Source organism: Bos indicus, chromosome 10, assembly GCF_029378745.1.
Source record: "Bos indicus isolate NIAB-ARS_2022 breed Sahiwal x Tharparkar chromosome 10, NIAB-ARS_B.indTharparkar_mat_pri_1.0, whole genome shotgun sequence".
NCBI classification, from domain to species: domain Eukaryota; kingdom Metazoa; phylum Chordata; class Mammalia; order Artiodactyla; family Bovidae; genus Bos; species Bos indicus.
In genome coordinates, this window is record NC_091769.1 from 64602701 (window position 1) to 64624682 (window position 21982).

The 21982-nt window shown below is 43.4% G+C and overlaps 1 protein-coding gene across 1 annotated transcript in view; it reads right to left on the reverse strand.

Moving 5' to 3' along the window:
* Positions 1–20481: 20481 nt before the first annotated feature.
* Positions 20482–21982, reverse strand: part of SQOR (sulfide quinone oxidoreductase) — a 53881-nt gene continuing 52380 nt past the window's right edge. The window contains exon 10 of the mRNA XM_019968896.2: positions 20482–20797. Coding sequence (XP_019824455.1) covers positions 20740–20797 — 58 coding nt within the window. The 3' untranslated portion in view covers positions 20482–20739. The remainder of the gene's footprint in view (positions 20798–21982) is intronic.

The window sequence follows — 21982 nt, forward strand, 5'->3', positions numbered from 1 at the left end:
AGAGACATGGAAGTTAGATATGCCTTGAGTAAATGTATTTAGGGAATTATTATTATAATATACTAGCAGGTCATCCAGCACACAGTTCTAAGGTGCTTTTCAATTCTCTCAATCCTACATGCTCAGGTTTTGTAAAAATAAGACGGGTTCCTTCTGTGAAACCTGAAACCCCCACATTTAATTAAGGAATTTGTGATCCTGCGGCTTGGCTGACAAATGATACACTCAGCACCCTGCTATTAGGTGCTGTGCAATGCACGATCACAGCCACCATAATGCTGGGAGACTGGCTCTCCTGAACCATCAGGACGGTTTTTAGCCAAAAAAAAAAAAAAAAGAGCTCAAAGATTCGGATTGGGGTGGGAGCAACAAAGGCCTCGGTCAAGTCGGCCCCACTTTAAAAGGCAATATCGGATTTAGAAATTAAGCTTTGTCAGCTAAAACACACCAAGCAACCTTGCTGCTTAAAAGCCAGAGTTATGGTCAACCCAACTCCCCCACCCTCATGGGCTCAGGATGTGACTCTAATGTAGTGTCTGCTTCCAAGTACAAAACCCAGAAAAGACTGCCCAGGCAGAGGCTGGGAAGAAACGCCTCAGGGTCATTTTCACAGCCTGTGGGCATAATTCCAAAGCTCAGCCCAGGATGTGATCCAGCCTACGGTGAAAGCTACATTTGAGCGCAGAACGGCTGACCTTCCGTTTAGGGTCAGAAATCGGCTAATCTGTTTCTCAGACCTGCTCCACAGAAACCGAGCAGATAGATCAAGTTTAACTAAAAGGATGCCAGACGCCATGCCTTCTCCAAACGGAAATCTTGGGAAGACGCTGACCACCATGCACCGAGTACACAGCGCCACCTACAGCACTACTGGTGCAACTGATCACAGCCCTCTTCACAGGTGGCCTTGAAATGAATAGCAGAACAGTCTGGGGAAAACCTTCAGCAATCTGTTCAGAGCAGAAAGAATCTAACCCAAACGTCAAACTGGGCAAATATTATGTTTATTCGGGGATGGGAAAAAGAGACATGTTCTATAACAGGGAGAAGGTTGGGCTGACTGGTTATAGGCTTGTCCATTTTCTTTCTGGCTGGCTTCAGGCTAACAGCGTTGAATTCTGACATGATTTTTTTTTTTTTTTCTAATATCTGTTGCAAGAGTTCACCAAGGAGGAAAATCAATCAAAAATAACTGTCAAGAGCAGCTGACATTGAAATCTGATGTGAAACAGTCAGTCAATCATACCTACCATCTCTGAAATTTAGAAAATAAAACTCAACAGAAGTCCTCAAATTTATAGAAGCTGGACTTGGATGTGATCAGAGCTGAGAGTTCTAAAAAGGGTTTGCTACCATCACCTTCCCACTAATTCCTGAAATGATGAGGACAGGGTGTACAGTGTCTTGAATGACAGGTAATAAGCTTGGGTTTTTTCTTGCTTCTTCAAAGTTGCCAGCTTGATCAAAAGATATGACAGTAGCCAAGCTAAAATTTTAGATTAATCTGGTGAAAGTATAGGATGAATTTGAGGGGAAAGAAATTGGAGATTAAAGAAACAGTTACTTTAAAATAAACAATGATAGTGATGGGTTACAATCATTGAATAAAATGGAAACATATAAGGCCTTAAAGATATAAATAAGTGAGTACAAGTATAAGATGAACCTGTAACATCCTGTATCAGAAAGTAAGGAATCAATGCAATCCCTATCAAGATTGCAATGGCATTTTTTTTTTCCCTAAGAGAAAAAAAAACTCCTAAATTTATATTTTAAATTTATATATATTTATATTTTAAATACTCCTAAATTTATATTTACATATAAATTTATATTTAAATGGTTATTTAAATAGCCAGAGAAATCCTGAGAATGAAGAATAAACCAGGAGGAATCATACTTTCTGATTTCAAGTTACAGTATAAAGCTATTGTCGTTAAAATTGGCATAAAACAGTTTATGGTACTAGCATAAAAACAGACAAATAGACCAATAGAACAGAATCAAAAGCCCAGAAATAAACTCAATCCAAATAAACCCAATAACCCAATATGATTATCTAATATTTGACAAGGGAGCCAAGAAAACTCAATGAAAAAAAAATAGTCTCTTCAATAAATAGTTAATAACTGGGATAATTAGATGCTCATATGTAAAAGGATAAAACTAGACCCATATCTTACACAACTCACAAACATTAAGTCAAGCATATTAAAGACTTAAATATAAGACCTGAAACCCTGAAACTCCTAGAATAAAATACAGAAATAAAGCTCCTTGACATGGGCCTTGATGACGATTTTTTCGGATACGACACCCAAAGCACAAGCAAGAAAATTGAAAATAAAATGGGACTGCATCAAATTAAGCCTCTGTACAGCTTTTGAAAACCATCAACAAAGTGAAAAACAACCTAAGCAATGGAAAAAAATTTTTCAAACCATATATCCGATAAGAGATTCATATTCAAAATATATTAAAAACTCATATAACTCAACAGCATAAAAGAACAAATAGCCCAATAAAAAAACTGGCAAAGGACCCGAATAGAAATTTATCCAAAGAAGATACACAAAGGGCCTAAAGAGATGCTTAACATCACTAGTCACTGTTGTTGTTGTTAAGTCGCTAACTCGTGTCTGATCACTAGTCATTAGGGAAATGAAAATTAAAACCACAATGAGATAACACTTCACGCCTGTTGGAATAACCATCATCAAAAAGGCAAGACAGGGACTTCCCTGGTGGTCCAGTGGTTAGCTCCGTGCTTCCACTGCAGGGCGTGCAGATTCAATCCATGACCAGGGAACTAAGATCCCACGTGCCTAACTGCTCAGCCAAAAAAAGGGGGGTGGTGGGGAAACGTAAGATATAACAAGTGCTGACCTGGATGTGAAGAAAAAGGAATCCTAGTACACTGCTGGTAGGAATGTAAACTAATGTAGCCACTATGGAAAACAGTATAGAGTTTCCTCAAAAAAGTCAAAACAGAACTACCATAAGACCCAGCAGTCCACTCATGGGGATATATGCAAAGAAAGTAAAACAGTTATTCAAAAAGATATCTGCACCCCCATGCTCATAGCAGCATTATTTACAATTAGCCAAGACATGGACACTTGTCCATCAATGCTTGTATATTTCAATGAAATATTATTCAGCCATTAAAAAAAAAAAGGGAAGTCCTACCATTTGCAACAATATGCATAGACCTTGAAAGCACTATGTTAAGTCAGAAAGAGGAAGACAAATACTATATAATTTCACCTATATGCAGAATCTTTTAAGAAAGCACACACACACACACACACAGAGAGAGAGAGAGAAAAAGAGATCAGACTTGTGGCTGTGAGAGGCAGAGGGTGAAGAGCGAGGGAACTGGAGGAAGATGGTCAAAAGGTGAAAACTACCAGATACAGGCATGCCTCCTTTTATTCCCCCTCACTTTACTGCACTTCACAGATACTTTTTTTACAAATTCAAGATTTGCGTCAACCCTGAAGTCAAACAAGTCTGTCATCATCATTTCTACAGCAGCATGTGCTCATGTTATGTCTCAGTGTCACACTTTGATGATTGTTATAGTGATCTGTGATGTGACTATCCTGTTTTCAGGCACCGTGATTCTAACCCACATAAGATAACAAACTTAACTGATAAATGTGCATGCTGATTGTGGGTAAAATAATACTATCAAATATCATTGATATTGCATGCTAAAGAGAAATTGTTTCTGAAGGAAAGAGTCAATCAATGCAACAAACTTTATTATTGTCATATTTTAAGAAACTGCCACAGACAACCCAATGACCACCCTAACCAGTCAGCAGCCATCAGCATCCAGGCAGGACCTTCCACTAGCAAAAAAAAATTGCAGTTCACTGAAGGCTCAGATGATGGTTAACATTTTTCAGCAATGAAATATTTTTTAACTAAGATATACACATTGTGTTTTTAGATGCAACACTGTTGCACACTTAACAGACTATAGTATAGTGTAAATAAAGCTTTTATATGAATAGGGAAACCAAAAACTTCATATGACTTGCTTTAGTTTATCATGGTGGTCTGGAACTCAATGTGCAATATCTCTGAGGTTTGCCCGTATCAGATAAAGAGGTACTGGGGCAGTACAGAATTGATGCCTATAGCTAACATTGCAGGATGACACGGGGTTGGCCAAAAAGTTAGTTCGGGTTTTCCTGTAACGTCTTATGGAAAAACTCAAATGAACTTTTTGGTCAATCCAATATATAGGAAAGTTATTAAGAGTTCTCATTGCAAGGAGAAAAAAATTTTTTCCTTTTTCTTTTTTTTCCTTTCTCCTTGTTACGTCTCTATGAGAAGATGGATGTTAGATGAAGCAGTTGTGGTGACTATTTCACAGTATAAAAATCACATCATCATGCTACATACCTTAAATGAATGCAGTGATGTGTCAATTATTTCTCAATAAAACTGGGTGGGGGAAAGAAACAGATTTGACCTTTAAAAAGAGTAAGACAGTGCTCAAAGTTTAATGAAGACATGTCAAAATAACTCAGAAGTCAGCTTGAAGGAAGTTCCATGACCCAAACTTGGAAAATGTGAACTTTAAAGTAATAATGGGGTTTACAGTCCATTGAATAAAATGAAAATCCATGAAACCTCAAGGATGAAAGAAGAGAGGGAAAGAAAAATGGAAAGCTCCTCCTTACAGTACAGTGTCAATTAGTAAATGCAGCTGGAATGATGGAAATAGAAAATCACGGTTTGGCAACCATCATGGAGGGTATCAGGCTTCCCAGGTGGCACAGTGGTAAAGAAACCCAGTGCCAAGGCAGGAGATGCAGGTTCACTCCCAGGGTTGGGAAGATCCCCTGGAGGAGGGCATGGCAACCCACCCCACTGTTCTTGCCTGGAGAATCCCATAGACAGAGAAGCCTGGTGGGTTACAGTCCGTGGGGTCACAGAGAGACAGACACAACTAAGGCGACTTAGCACGTACACACGCATGGTGGTTATTTAGGAAAGAGCTGTTTGCGGGAGAAAGATCCACTGTACTACTCAGAGGTGTTGAGGCATCATATTCACTGCTTACTCTTAAGTAGTTCAGAAAAAAGGAAGAAAAACCATGACACTATACAATAACAAGGGTTTTTTTCAGTTACAATGAGTTATGTGTAAAGCATATGGTACATGGTAGATCCTTACTTCAAGTTAGTTGTCTCGCCTCAAGAAATTCAGAGGAAATACTAAGGCTGTTCTACACACTGTCTGAAATAAAAGACTGATATCACATAAACTCTCTTTAACATACAAGAGAAAGGCGCCCAGGAAGACGGCAGTGATAATAACTGGTATTTAGCAACATGCAGCATAATGATAGCTCTTCTTGGATTACAAAGCACTTTTGAGTTCATTATCTTATTTTATCCTCAGAGTACCCTGGAGAGATGGGCAATTATCCTTATTGTTGCTATTTTTTATATTATTATTACAGTTTTTAGTATGAAGAAATGGCAGTTCAGAGGCCTCAGAGTGGGGCTAAATAAATAATATTTATAATAAATAATAATATTTTCAATGACGGCTTCCCTTTTCAAGGAGAGAAGCAAGACTGTACTCAAAACTTGTACACACACATACATAGCCACAAGCCTAATATTCCCTAGACTCTGCACCTCTCAGGACCCAAAGGAAAAGGATATAATTGTGTACTCAGTAGGGAGCTGGTCCAGCCCGACCTTATGTTCCTGAGAACGGACGCAGTCAGTGACCCTCCCTACCCAGCTGCATGTCTCTCTGGTTTCCCCCATGCCCTCCCTCCACAGGCACCCTTCTCCAAAACAGCACACTTGCTTTAGTTCTGGAGCTGAGGTTGGAAGAGTGCATCAACAGAGATTAGAAGGGACACAAACAGAGGAATCAAGAAAACTAAGTCACAGACTATATAATATCACTTATATGTGGAACTCATAGAAACAGTAGAATGGTGGTTAACAGGCACTGGTGGGTGGAGAAAAGATGACATTGTCAAAGGGTAAAAACTTCCAATTAGAAGATGAATAAGTTCTGGAGATCTAATGTATGGCATAATGACCATAGTCAATAACACACTATTACATAATTGAAAGTTGCTAACAGAGTAGATCTTAAACGTTCCCACCACAAAAAAAAAGAAGTGGTAATTATGTGCTGCAATAGGTTAGCTAACGCTCTGATGGTGATCATTTTGCAATGTATGAGTGTGTTAAATCAACACTTTGTACCACATTATATATCAATTATATCTCAATAAAGCAGGAAATAGATGTCAATGTTACAAAAGACAAAAAAAGGCTGTGGAAATGTTCCAGATTAATGAAAGCTAAAGAGATATGACAACTAATTGTATACCTGACACTAGGCTAGATTCTATATGAGAAGGTAGGAAGTGCTAGAAAAGACAGCTGGTGAAATTGGAATATGGACATGGCTTAGATAAAATACTGTATCACTATAAATTTGTAAGGTTAATTGTATTGTGCTTACATAAGAGACTATTCCTATTGTAGTACACCAAGTATTATATAGTTCAGTATTTAGTACATTGTGTTAATAGTATTTAGGGTAAAAAGCCATGATGCATGTAATTTACCTTTAAATTACTCAGAAAAAATATATATCAATGAATATATACTATGTATAAATATATGTATCAGATCAGATCAGATCAGTCGTTCAGTCGTGTCCGACTCTTTGCGACCCCATGAATCGCAGCACACCAGGCCTCCCTGTCCATCACCAACTCCCGGAGTTCATTCAGACTCATGTCCATCGAGTCAGTGATGCCATCACATATATAAATTTGTGTATATGTATATAAATATGTATGTACAAAGATTCCATATATTTAGAGAGCAAAGGAGAAAGATAAAGGCCATGAATGATACAGCAAACAGGAGTAAGATGTTCCAACAGGTGAAATGGAGTAAAGGGTATATAGGTGCTTTTTGCATTATTTTATGTTTGTAAACTTAAGTTTGAAATTATTTTCCAAAACAATTGGAGGACAGAAAAGGAGAGATACGGTAGTCCTGGCTCTCAGGACAAGGTTTAAGAAAGTCTAATGATCAAGATTCTTCCCAGGTGGTGCAGTGGTAAAAAATCTGCCAGCCAATGCAGGACACACAGGAGACACGAGTTCAATCCCTGGGTCAGGAAGATCCCCGGGAGGAGGGCATGGCAACCCACTCCAGTATTCTTGCCTGGAAAATTCTATGGACGGAGGAGACTGGAGGGCTACAGTCCATGGGGTCACAAAGAGTCCAGAACCACTGAGAGACTGAGCTCACAGCACACAAACAAACGAGCAAGAATTCAGGTATATCTTTGGCCCTCATCAGACCCTTTACCCTAAACGTCTAACCTAACTTTTAAACCTAAAAGTTTAGCGCCCTAAACTTTTTAACAATAACATTAATTTACATGAAAATGACTAGCACTTCAATAGCATTCTTGAGCTTACCAGACGCCATTTTACGAGCCTAATGTATATTTAACTCATGTAATAATGGTTCACATACTATTATCCCATTTGATGTCATAAGCCCAACTTTATAAATAAGAAAAGCTGGGCATACACACTGAGGAAACCAGAAGGGAAAGAGACACATGTACCCCAATGTTCATCGCAGCACTGTTTATAATAGCCAGGATATGGAAGCAGCCTAGATGCCCATCAGCAGATGAATGGATAAGAAAGCTGTGGTACATATACACAATGGAGTATTACTCAGCCATTAGAAAGAATGCATTTGAATCAGTTCTAATGAGATGGATGAAACTGGAACCTATTATACAGAGTAAAGTAAGCCAGAAAGAAAAACACCAATACAGTATACTAACGCATATATATGGAATTTAGAAAGATGGTAACAATAACCCTGTGTACGAGACAGCAAAAGAGACACTGATGTATAGATCAGTCTTATGGACTCTGTGGGAGAGGGAGAGGGTGGGGAGATTTGGGAGAATGGCATTGAAACATGTATAATATCATGTATGAAACGAGTTACCAGTCCAGGTTCGATGCACGATACTGGATGCTTGGGGCTGGTGCACTGGGACGACCCAGAGGGAGGGTATGGGGAGGGAGGAGGGAGGAGGGTTCAGGATGGGGAACACAGGTATACCTGTGGCGGATTCATTTCAATATTTGGCAAAACTAATACAATATTGTAAAGTTTAAAAATAAAATAAAATTAAAAAAAAAAACAAAAAAACAAAGTGTCTTGAGAATAAAAAAAAAAAAAAAGAGTATAAACAAGTTAGCCTACAACGCTCCGTGAAGGGAGGTCACCTTGGGTAAGTGGTGAAGTCAGTACTCACACTTGCCTCTTTCTGATTATGTTCCTTTTTCCAACCCATATGCTTCCCAAACCTGCAAGAGCACCCAACTTACTCAAGAAGTCCAGATTTCCTAGTCCTCCCTCAGATTCACGAGTCAGAACCACCAGAAAGGGGATCTGGAGGCCTGTTTCCAGTTTTGCTTGTTTGTCTGCCACCCTCTTCTGCTCCCATTAGGCTCCCCCATTGTCCCTGCTCCTAGCCATCCAGTGTCCCCCCAGACACACCCTCCCATCTGGCCTCTGGCCTCCTGTATGGAAACACAGGCATCCAGAGTCCCTGGGCCCCCTGGAGGGCACTAACCCAAGGACATCTATGGCTAGCTGATTCCAGCTGGGGGCTAAAAGGCCCCTTAGGCCAGTCCAACCTTTTATTTCACTCCCAGATGATGGGCATATGGTAGGCCCAGAGGATTCTGTGCTGATAGGCCAATTATCATACTCCCTTAATGGTAAAATGAGCTGTTTAGCTGAAACAGCTGAATGAGCTGAAAAGTTGTTTTGTAGGACCCCTTGTCAGTAAACAGGCACTCTTTGAACCCTCAGATGATACTATCAGAAGCACAGGAAAGGCCAATGAATATCTGGTGGGATCAATTCCAAGAAGGACAAATCACTGTTCCATACAGGGTGATAAAGGCCTGGGGGCATCAACTTGGCAACAAACATCTGCCTGGACTTCTTAGAAGTGGTACCATATCAAGGGCTCATCTTTTGTCTCTGCCATTAACATACTGGGTATTCAGAAGTGACAAGAACTGGACCAGCTCTGGTAGGGAGGGATACCATGCAGAGCCTCCATCTCTACACTCTAGCTCGTTCATCCATGTGAGCACTGGGGCGACCGAGCAGAGGCTGACAGACATCTGCCAGACGAGTCAACCAGGAGTATCCTCTGCTGAGTACTGATGGTCAACACAAAGATGTGCCCACTCCCATAATTCAGTCACAGGCTTCTTCCCCGGACTCCTGCTCCACACACCTAACCAGATCATTCACCATTGCCCAAAAGTCCACAGAAACAACCTCAGGCCACCTCTCTTTCCAAGCAAAACAGACAAACAAGGGTCCCACTCACAGCTCTGCCCTTTGGGAGTGTCCACCTCACCAGAGCCCCAAGGCAACTCTTGAATGGGGCAGTAGTGTGACAGCAGTCCATTTCAATCCCTGCCAATAGACCCAAGCTCTTCTCCCAGTGCCGCAGGGAACCCCCACCCCACCCCATGAAGCCATGATGAGAGGTGGGTGAGACAGAGGTGCAGCAGAGGAGATGACACAGGGATGGCGTCACCCGTTCACATAATACAGATTTCCAGGCTTCAGCCAAAGCCATCTAGACACAATCCCCAAAGTCCTTTTAAAAAGAAGGGGGAAAAAAAAAGCCACACACAGCTGATTGCAATGTACCACCAGGTTTGGGAACCACAGATACACAGTTACTTAGCATCAAGGCTCAACATAGCACACAGTAAGGCTTCATCGCAGAAAGTAGATAGGTCTTTGCCCTCCAGAAGCCTAAAGTCTGGTTGGAGAAATCAGTGGATATAAATTTCCTTAGTGAAGGGGTACAAACGATCGCTTTAAATGGATTGATAATTAGACTAGAGTGGTTACTTGCGATCAGAAATGGCCCGGTGAAATGAAGCAATCAGAAATGGCCAGTACCAGTATTCTCCCCTGTAAAGAATAAGTAATTTAGACATGTAGACCTCTGAATCAGACCAAGCAGTTGGGAGCAAGGAGAAATTGGGAGAGGGAAATAGAAAAAGAGGAAGGCTGGTGCCTTTAGGTTATCTTCTACAGAGGAAGGAGCTGCTCCAGACTTTAATCCCAAGTGTTATCAATTATAACACTTGATATATTATTGGTACATGTCTTGGATAGTCCAGGACAAGCCTGAGAGGAAGCTCCAGGTAAGTGTGAGGCTAGTACGTGTGGGCAGGTGGTGTGGCTTGCCAGCCATAACTCACCAAGGCCTCTTGTGGCTTTACAGTTTCACCCCATATGTTATTGATGACCAACATCCCAGACTGTACAAGACTCCTAAATTCAGTATTTGGCAAAACTAATACAATATTGTAAAGTTTAAAAATAAAATAAAATTAAAAAAAAAAAAGTAAAAAAAAAAAAATTCTGCCTGTCACACCAGATATAGCCGAATTCCCAATTTCAGAAATGTGTTCATCCTACCTACAGCCCCATATTCCCGATGCTATTCATTTCCTCAAATAAATAAACAATACATACATGTATACATACACACATATATATGGTGTTTATGTAGGTTTTACATTTGTCAAAATACATTGTGGGGGATTTTTGGGAGGTGGCCATTTCTTGTTTTTTTTTTAATTGGAGATAATTGCTTTACAGTGTTGTGTTGGTTTCTGCCCTGAGTGTGTGTATGCTTACTGTGTTCAGTTCTTCGACCCCATGAACTGTAGCCCACCATGGACAGAGATTAGTCTGGCAAGAATACTGGAGTAGGTTACCATTTCCTTTTCCAGGGAATATTCCCAGACCAGGGATCGAACCCCTGTCTTCTGCGACTCTGGCATTAGCAGGAGGATTCTTTACCGCTGAAGCCACCTGGGAAGCCCCGGGTTTCTACCTTACAATAATGCAACTATACATATCCTCCGTCCATGGGATTTTCCAGGCAAGAGTACTGGAGCGGGGTGCCACTGCCTTCTCCGATATACACACACACATACATACATACATAAGTATGTATATATATATATATATCCCCTCCCTCTCGAGCCTCCCCCTACTCCCTCCCCTCCCCCACCCCTCTAAGTCGTCACAGAGCACCAGGCTGAGCTCCCTGTATTATACAGCCGATTCCCTCTAGCTATCTATTTCACACTTGGGAGTGTATATATGTCAGTCCTACTTTCTCAGGTCGTGGGTTTTCCCCAAGCAAAAGGCAGACTGATAGGACAATGAAGAAAAAAGAGGCGCGCCCTCTTGTGACTCTGCCCTGACCTTGTTGCTTCCTAGTCACGTGCGCCGGGCAAGTTAACTTCTCTAATTTAAGCCTCGGTCCTTCATAAAACACAAGTAAAATGCCCTCCCTTATGGCAATCACAAAGATTAAGAAATTGGACGCAAAGCCCCTAGCCAGGTGTCTGTCTCAGCATACTCAAATTACACCAATTAATAGTATTTTAGTTATGATTGTAGTTATGATTGGGGCTGAGCCGACTCACCTCACAGGAACAGTTAGGGAAAAGGAGCGCGGCGCCGTCCCCGCTGTCCCCGCGGCACCTGTGCAGGGCGGGGCGGTGGGGAAAGTGGTTGGAAGGACGAGCAGACACTCCCAGCGACGCGGAGTTTTGGCCCCTCGACCCAGCGCTCACCTGGCCGCCAGCTAATCAGAAGTAGGTGGTGAACGCTCGCTGCTTGCCGTTACTTCTTCAAACCTCGCGTTTCTAGGCCGCGTGCAGGCGCTCCAGGCGCCCACAACCCGGCTCTAGGACCTCCCCAGGTGCTCTTTCCCCTTCCCCGCTCCCTCTCCAGGGCCAGCGCTTCACTGGCTTTGTCTTAGCGCCCACTGAGAGGTACTGGGAAGCTGAAAGGACGGACTCTAGTTGCCAGGTCCTGGCAGGAATCCCTCGTGTCAAAGTGCATCCTGGAGGAGATGCATTTCCCCTGTCCAGTTCGGAGGATGCTTCGCGAGTGCACAGAAGCACCCTTGCCGAGAGCGCAGGATCCGTTAGGGTCTAGGCTTCTCCGAGGGGCAAATGCATCTTACTCACCTGAAGACCCAGCAGTCGGCCAGAGAATGAGTGAACAAGTAGATGAATGTTGACAATGGAGAAGATAGGATGTGTCCACCTTCTTTTTCTTGTATTAAAAAGACGTTTTTAACCCCAGAATATGTCTCATTGGAGAATCAACACCTCCACCCCCATTCTCAGCTCAAGTGCTTCCTACAGGGCTGACCCAATCCTCTCCCCCAAGAGTGGGCATTGTGATTGGTTCAATAAAAATCACAAATTCAGCTTGGATCCTCAAATCTAAGAATTTTGCCATTTTAACAGAGGGTGTGTGGGCTCTACAGACCAAGTAAGCCTGACCCTGCCCCACTTCTTCAGCCTATGAGGTGGTGTACCTGAGGAAGAAACCAACACAAAGAAACGCAGAGCAGAAACAGGAGAGGAAGAAATTGAGCCTCTGGATCCAGCCTTGCCTGATCTCCTTCCCAGACTTCTAAGTACATAAGCCAATAAATTGCTGTTTTGCTACTTGGAAAAATAAGAGAACTTAGACTAATAAATTTCTCTTTTTTCTTTTACTCCTGAAAAGAAATACGACAGTACTGAACTAAGAGCAGCTTTTCAGAGTAACCCTAAGACACTGTGGGAACAGACTGAGATTCAAATTCCAGTTCTGTCTCGCATTTGCTATGTGGTCTTGAAAATCTTTCTGTATTTTCTATAAACCATGAACACAGAGTTCCTAGTCACAAATAACAGCCCTTTCCTAGATTTATAAATTGGATTCTAGGAGAGTTTCATTTTAACCACAACCATTTCAATTACTATGCTGTTTGTACAGTTATTGATGTTTAAGTACCTGCAGTATTGTATTTGCGCATAAACCATAAGAAGGCATTCCTCATTTAGAAGACAACCAATCAGTAGTCAGATATATGGTGGCTTCGTAGGATGTAAGAATACATTTACAAGAGGACTCACCAATTTGGAGGAAGCAAGCAATGAAACCAGTTTTCCTGGACTGAAAAGGCCTCCATTTGCTGAGATAAGGAAGAAATAGTGGGGAGAGAGTTTTTTGCCACAGTCTTGTTAAATTTCAAGGGGATGGTCCCCAGTCAACAACAGGGCATCTATCTATTCTGGGAGGAAGAGCCCTGACTGACCACTGAGACAGTAAACATGTGGGGGTAGAGGTCAGCACTGTCCCCTTCTCCACATCCTCCCATTCCCCCCATACAGCAATTAAGTGACCTCTGCCCTTTTAATGGTGGTGCTAGTGGTAAAGAACCCACTTGCCAGTGCAGGAGGCATAAGAGACATGAATTCAATCCCTGGGTCAGGAAGATTCCCTGGAGGAGGGCAACCCATTCCAGTATTCTTGTCTGGAGAATCCCATAGACAGAGGAGCCTGGCAAGCTACAGTCCATAGGGTCACAAAGAGACATGACTGAAGTGACTTAGCATGCATGATTCAATATAGTTGGAAGATGAAAGAGAAGCTTAACCTTTTGGCAATGGCAGGCTTCTCGGTCTGTAGACACGAGACTTGCACAGGCTTGCAGGCACTCACCTGCATGCTGCTGCTGCTAAGTTGCTTCAGTCATGTCCGACTCTGTGCGACCCCATAGACGGCAGCCTACCAGGTTCCCCCATCCCTGGGATTCTCCAGGCAAGAACACTGGAGTGGCTTGTCATTTCCTTCTCCAATACTCACCTGCATTGGTGGGACAAATGCTGAAATCAGCGGGGCCAATATTCTTGCAATTTCTGCAGTCCCTTGAAAACCAGCAGTTCTTGTCCTTTATGCTTGTTTCCTCAGCTGCCCCTGGAGTTCTGCATGTACCAACTTCCCAGTTTTCCAGGAGCTGATAAACCTTTTCAGTAAAGAGCCAGCTAGTAAATATTTTAGCCCTTGAGGCCCACATGCAGTCCCTGTCACAACTGCTCCCCTCTGCCACGATAGTGCAAAAGCAGCCCGAGACAATAGGGACATGGAGGAAGATGGCTGTGCTCTAATAAAACTTTACTTATAAATATGGGCAGTGGGCTGAGTCTGGCTCACAGGTCATAGTTGGCAAACCTCTGCAATTTTTAATTCCTTTCTGCCTGCACTATTTATATAGTGGTTTCTGTTTGACCAACTGATACAGTCTCCTAAATCTTCATGAATCTTTCCCCTCCTCTCCTCCCTTGGTGCCTTCATTCAAGCCCTCACCATTCCTTGTTGAAGCTAGTTGGTCCTGGCCTTGGTCAGTCTGTCTGGAGTCTTTTCCTCAATCCATAGCTCACCCAGGCTGCTCCTACAGCCCCCTGTCATTCACATGTAAACTCCCTCAATAGCTCCGCACTTCTTTTAGTTTATGTCAGCTGTCTCAACAGGAAGCAGATGACAGGGTCAAGTCAAAATAATTCACAGTGAGCTTATGTACAAAGGTGAGCCACGCTGGAGGAACTGCATGCACAGTGCAGTCCCTCGGGATTCGTAGCCAGGAAGCTGTTTCCACCCTTGTGCCTGCCAGGATGGGTACAGGGAGGGGGCATCAAGCCCAAAAGGAAAGCGGGGCTTCTCCAGCCATGCGCTGAAACCAGATTTGTGGGCTTTGTTTTCATTTTGTTTGATTTTTTTTTTTAATCTAATTCTTCTCAAACTAGTTCTTCTGTAAAATACAATAAAAGATTATTAGAAAAAAATAAAATCTGAACACACACATAAAATACAAGCCCCAATTTTTTATTATTAGATTCAACAGGTAACAGAGATAAAATATCTCTTTCAAATTGCTATAAAAGTTTATAAACTCTCTCAATTTCTGTTCTTATCATATGGCCAAGATAGGCCCACCAGGAGAGAGCCAGAGGATTGAGTGCCCCAGCCTTACTCCTTACTCACCTCTCACTCCTACCACCTACCAAGCCCCACTGGTCAAACCCAACCAGAAATCAGACAGCAGCGAAGATCATTCACACTGCCTGCTGGGCAGCCTCCCAGGGCAGAGAGCGGGATGCAGAATGCAAACGGCAGGCCAAGGAACAAAAACCAACATCAGAGAGCCCAACCCAAGGTACCCCAGAATCCCATTTTCCACCCTGTCTTCTTCCTGTCGTCCAATATTCTTCCTACCCAAACCAAATTATCCATATTCCCACAGCCCCCCACCCACAGCCCTGTACTGTTCCTCATGCCTGGAAGTTTCTACTCCTCTGCTCCTGGCCAAGTCTTCCTCATGCCTCAGGACCTTAGAGGTGATCATGGTCTAGGGTACTCAGAACATTTGTCCATCAGGCTCCTTCTTTAAGTAGCAAACCCCACTTCCCTACATATGAAGTAAGCACACGGCCAAAATTTAGTTGGTTCGTTTAGTTAACAAATATTTACTGAGAATTTAGTATGTGCTGTTCTGGGTCATAGTGTTCTAGGTACTGCTAATACAGCACTGAACAAAAGAATACTCATTCAGATAGGGGAAACACTTGTTTATTGACTGGTAATCATAATTATGGGCTTCCCCAATGGCTCAGCGGGTAAAGAATGCAGGAGCCACAGGATCAATTCCTAGGTGAGGAAGATCCCCTGGAAGGAGAAATGGCAACCCACCTCAGTATTCTTGCCTGAAAAATCCCATGGACAGAAGAGCCTGGCAGGCTACAGTCCAAAGGGTCGCAAAGAGTCGGATACGACTGACTGACTAAGCACACAATCATAATCCGCCCCCAGAACTGGGCTATTGACATGTGGAAAGCCCTGTTCTTTGTTCCACTAGGGAGGCCAAGCCAGGAGGACATGCATGTAGCCCTCCTCCCTGGCCACAGTGAGAAAGCATATCGGTCACAGAGAGTGACTCGGAGGGGAAGAGAATTGAGATGAAAAGAGAGCACCTTGATTACCTTGTTATGCCTAGATCTAGTCAAGCCTGAAGTCTACACATGAGTTTCCCAGTTACATGAGCCAGTAAGTTCCCCCTTTTTCTTTTAGGCTTATTTGGCTTTGATTTGTGTCACTTGGAACCAAATGAGACCTGGTTAATACAGGGACTCAACTCAAACGTTACCTTCTTCTCGGTATTTTCCCTGAATGCCTGGTGTAAGACGGCACAGTTTGAATGCTATGACCACATACAGATGGGACCTCTAGCTTGACGCTTCATGGAAAAAATCAAACAGAGCTCCCAGAGGATAAGGACTTGGATTTCTGAATACCCAGGGGCCTTGAGTATATAAGATGCCCCCCAAATAATTGTGGAAGTAGCTAATAATGAATTCTTGCAGTCAGTGAAGCCCTATAGCCAATAGTATATATCATATGTATTTATATACCCTGGAGAGATGAATTGACTGATATTAAGAGACTGAAAACAGGTCCTTCTGTGATCCGAACCTACCAGGGGCCCAAAGGGTTTCCCTGGGTCACACAGCCAATGGGAGGCAGATCTGGGATTCAAATCCAGTCTTGGATCCAAAACATGTATTCTTACCCATCACCCTGCATGGGCTAATCTATAATGCTGACAATTTCCCAACTCTGAAAGTCTGTCAAAATGAGGCACAGAGTTGCGGTGGTAACAAGTGACAGAATCCATCTTTCTTGCTAGAATAAGGATGTTGGAGAGCTGTCATGACCCCATTTCTCCCAGACAGGGAGGAATTTCTAGTCTAAGGGGAGGCTGTATTTCTGAGTGCTTCATTCAACTACTAGAGTCAATGTCAACAATAATAGCTTACAGTCTATGTGCCAAACTGCTAAAAGCTACCTCAATTCATTTAATGCTAGCATTAGCTCTGTGAAGTAGGGATCATTAACCCACTCTACAGGGGACAAGGTGGTGATTAAAACATGTGAGAGGGATGCTATCAGCAGTCAGTGGGAAAGCCAAGACCCAAATCCTGGTCTATGGCTCCAAATCCTGTGTTCTATCCATCTGTGCCTCAAGAGATCCGAACCCAGTTTGTGACAGAACAGCACCAGGGTTCCTGCCTGTCTGCACTTCTGTGGGCCTGGGCGTGGCCCCAAATGGTACCTGAGGGGTGCAATTACAATAGTTTTACTACATGCAAACATGGAAAATTTTAACTTCATTTAGGGTTGTTCATAGCATGCACTCCTCCAGGAAAGTTATTTTTCAAAAATCAATATTGGGGGAGAAAACTGCTCCATATGTCACCATCCATCCTTCTCAGCTGTGTCTTGTGATCTTTCTACCTGATTTTTGCAAAGTATTGACCTTGACTTTCTCCAGCATAAAGACAAGCAATCTCCTTAACTACTTAGCAGTGAACAAAACCAGAGAGACCGGGTTTTCACTCATCTTTTCAGAAAGCCTTATCTCATCCAAACCATTGCTCTTGATCCTTCCCTCCCTGAAATGATCACAATGAGCTTATCTGAAATGAAAGCTTCATCTGTGGTCTTAGGGCATAAAGGGGGACTTTGCTTTAAAATCAGACTAAAGTTATCCTGTGCATGCAAACAATCAGAGGACCCACTCTTAAATGTTACATTACAAAGCCACGTTCCTCAAAAGAACAATACTCCGTATCTTTGATAATTCTACCTTCAGGATTGTTGGAAAATTATACATTTACATATATTTGCTACATTAATTAATTCGCAGTTTTCTCAGCCAGGATAAATGATCTGTACACCGTGAGTAACTTACTCACCAATCTTCTCCTCCCTACAACCAACCACTGGGCCTTCAACACATATTAAGTGTAAAGCACAGGTCACAAAGCAGTACTTACAGTATGATCCTACTTGTTTTCAGGAACTTTAACAGCAATCGTTAGGACATTAGAGAAAAAGATACCAAGATGCTATTAGTTGTTACAACTGGGTCATGGATTTGAAGTGATTTCTATTCCTTTTATTGATCTCCATTCTCTGAATTTGTCTACAAAATTTAGAAATAAGAGGTTTCATACCAAAATAAAAGAATCTACTCAATCTGAAACCCTGTGTTCCCCCTGTTGACTTCAGTCTCACTTCTCTCCCTGGAGCTCAGTGGTCCCCAAGCTGCCACCCAGGTCTGTTTGCACTGTACCCTCAGCTCATCCAGGGGCTGACGCCAGGGCAGAAATTGAAAGGGAAGAAGCTCTGGGACAAAGGGTGGCAGCGGTGGTGGGGGTGGGGGGTGAAGCCAAGAAGGGATTTCCCAAGCCAGCTGTCCAGCCCTGTGTCACTTCTGGACTCTGGAGGCATCAGCAGGATGGGACCTGCAACCTCACCCACCCCAGGCACCATCTTTGGAGAAACCGCCAGCTACCCTGGTCTCACCCCTCCCCGTTTACTGCTGCTGACTGGAAAAACTGAAGGCAGTCCCAGAGCAGGGCCTCTCCCTTGAGCAAGCCCATATTTGTGGTTAGAAGATATGGTTTCAGAAGTCAAACTTTTCTGGACTTCAGCACATTTCTGATCTTTCCCATATCAAAGGAGTGAAAGCTAGAGACCAATGTACTGGTCAATAGTGGTTACTGCCCCCCCCCCCACCACCCTTGGCAGTCAATTCTGCCCAGCATAATGTGAACTGAAGCAACTTCCTGATGCTTGGAGGTTTATTCAGAATACACAGTCATAAACAGACACAGGAGACGCCAGCTCACCCTGTAGTGACTCACCCAGGAGCCTCAGCCATTCCCAGAAACACAGCTTCACTCTGTAAAAATGCATTTGTGTCCACATTTAGGGACGTTACTCCCAGGACTGCGTGGACCTTGCAGAGAAAGATCATTTTGGGTGAACAGCCCCCAGCTCTCCCTGACTCAGCAGCCCACCAGGGGCCAGGCTGCAGCCGGCTCAGGCAGGAGCTCTGTGAAGACCCAGGGACTCAGAGCAGGACAGAAAACCCCCACCTCTGCCTGTTCTCCAGCAGCACAGACAGAAACAGCACCACCTACTGTGGCACTGCTCTTATTCTAGAACCCGGGTGAGGGTGGGAGGGTGGAGTGCAATCACTACAGTGGTCAATAAAATCTATTGTCCAAACGGGACATTTGGAAAGTGAAAACTGGGGCGGGGAGCGGTGCTATTAAAGCTATGCCAGAATAATAGATGCTAAACAGGGAAACCCCAGACAAGCCAGAATGTGGCCATCCAGAAAACATCTCCCACTTCTATCGCCAGATGAGAAGTCTGTTGCGAGGACTCCCTTTCCTCCTCAGAAACATGTGCTACTGAAGAAAATCTACTTTCCTAGTCAAACCAAGGCCTTTTTCAGCAAGCTTCCCAGCATCCCAGGGAAAGGAGAGGAGACTATCACAGGAACAACGAGGCTGTAGCAGGGCCCTTATCTGTCTGGATCACAAGTGCATCTCCAGGGCCAATGCAGTGTTTGGCAGCTCGTAGGAGGAGCTCAGTAAATCCTTGCTAAATTAATGAACAAATGCCTGAGCAGAGCTTCTAAAGCCATCCAGGAACTTCAGGAAATGAGAGACTTAGCAACCCTAAATAACACTGTTCCTCAAACTGGGTAACAGTTTAGGTTTGAACTCTATTGCATAAACAGTTATGCATTGCCCTTTCATGGAATTTATAAATAAATATGAAACATGCAAGGCTTTCAAATACCAGGTTGAACTTAAACCTGAAACTGTAAGCTTCCAAATAAACTAATTGGAGAAAAAATGATTTTGAAGCTGCTGCTGAACTTCAAGTCAACTGAAACTACGTCCTGAAGTGTTTCTAACATGATCTCATTAAAAATCTTCTTGGCTAAAACAGGTACTGCATCAACCCCATCCTCACTAAGTGTACATTCTCTGCAAAGCAGGGGCCATGACAGAATTGGATTTGCAAGAGATTTAGTGGAGGAAATGTCTGTCAAGGCTAAAGGAGAAGGCACAGGAGAAGGCAAGGGAGGGCTTTCAGACCATGATGTGAGAGGGACACCTGCGAGAGGAAGGGAGAGGAAGAGGGGGAGGAAGGAAGGAGGGATGAGGAAGAACCACCTCGGGCCTGATGCACTTCTAAGTCGGGCCTGATGCTTTGGCCAGACTGATGGGCAATTCTGGAGCCAAAGTTGCCAGTGGAGGACTTGAGCGTCCCGTAGGAACAGGCCAGCACGAGCACTCCCTGTGTCCGTCACGGGTTGGGAGAACGTGGCCTCGGCACGAACACAGTGGAGGAGCAGAGGGGCAGCAGCCAGTCCCCTGTGCCCCCACAGCACCAGCTCTAGGCCACATGTCTTCACAGCCTTCACAGGCACTGTTTCAAATAATACTCTCCCTGGAAATAACTCTTGTTTTTATAAATCCAGACAGGCTCTGGTGAAATTATGCCAGCTCTCAGTTGAATAGTCAAAGTAGGTAACAAGTAAACTATCCCACCACCACAATCTTTTCCTCCCTACAGCTAGAACTTTTCATATCACCAATCAAGATCAAATTTTCTCATAGAATCTCAATCAGTGGGAGTTTTTATTTAAAAAATAGAAGTCTATTTTTTCATTTGAATGTTTCCAAATAATTAAGCTTGTCCTGAGCAGCCTGCATGGGAGCTGCCTGGAGGGACTGGGAAGGGAGGCATTTGGTCACTGTCATCCAGCAGTAAATTCTTTATGGTGTTGGGTTTTGAGTTCTTCGTGCTGCTCTTGGTCAATCCATGGCTGTGATTCTGGTCCAGAAGCCACCCAGGGAGAGCAAGGGCTGGGCCATCCTTAGCTCCTACCCAGATGGAACAATTTCCGCAGAAACGCTGGTCCTCCCCAGTAGCCCCTGTAAGAAATGACACAGAACAGTTCTTTGCATCAGAAAAAGGGGGTGACTTCAGGCAGCAGGATATTTAAAGGGAAGCCAGGCTGCTCACAGACACTGTTTCTCAGGCTATAAAGCAAGACTGACAGCAAGGTAGAAAGAACCCATGTCTAGGAGGGCGTAACTGACCTTAACACTGACTTGCTATGTGAGCCTGGACATACTGACTCAATTCAGCAAACCTGTAACAAGCCTCTACTACGCGCAAACTGCAGTCCTCTCTACCTTGAGCAGCTCATAAATTAGGTACAGGTCCAGGTTTCCAAACCTACTGGCATTTTGGACCATATACTTCTGAATGGTAGGGGACTGTCCTATTCAGCAGCATCCTTGGCCTCTGCTCACTAGATGCCCATAGCATCCCCTCCAGCTGTGACAACAAAATATATCTCCAGATATTGTCACATGTCCCCTGGGGAGCAGAATCATCCCTAGCCGAAAAACACTGGTGTCTACATTTTGACTTACTTTTCTCAAAGGGTTTGGGAAAGTCAAATGAGATTTTTTTTTTTTTGCAACAAGGAAGAGGAATTATTAAGTTTGTCACTGTTTACTTATTGAATGCCTACGATGAACCTGTCTCTTTATGTATTGTCTTATTCATCCCATCCTGTGAGGAAGACAGTGTTCCTTTCATTTTGCAGGTAAGACACTTAAACACAGAGAGTTTAAGCAACTTGCCCTAGGACGCAGAGCTGGTAGGTGGCAGATGTGACTCAAACACAGGTCTCCAAAGCTTAGCTCTTAATTAGTATGTTTTCTTTTTCTTATAATAAAAACAAAATTAAGGTGGCAGATGATAAAGTACTTGACAGGTCAAAGTGATTCACTATAATTATGATGATGATGATGGTGTATCCAGCAGCAAGAGAGTGCCAGAACATGAAAGACAGGAGAACTGGTCACTGCCGATTATAAAAAGAAGAGGCTGTGTCCTTGGGTGGGTGGTAGCTGTGCTATGGCTCCTTCTCTCACCCAGGGCAGCCTCTTGCCCACCACATCTGGCTGAGGCTTCAGAACCCTTCTCAGACTGCCATTACCAATCCTTGAGACATGACTTAGCAAGGTACATCCCTTTTGCCCATCCTGCTCAGGGTCATATCTCCTGAAGCTGGAAGGCCTCCTTGAAACAACCCCCCTGTACAG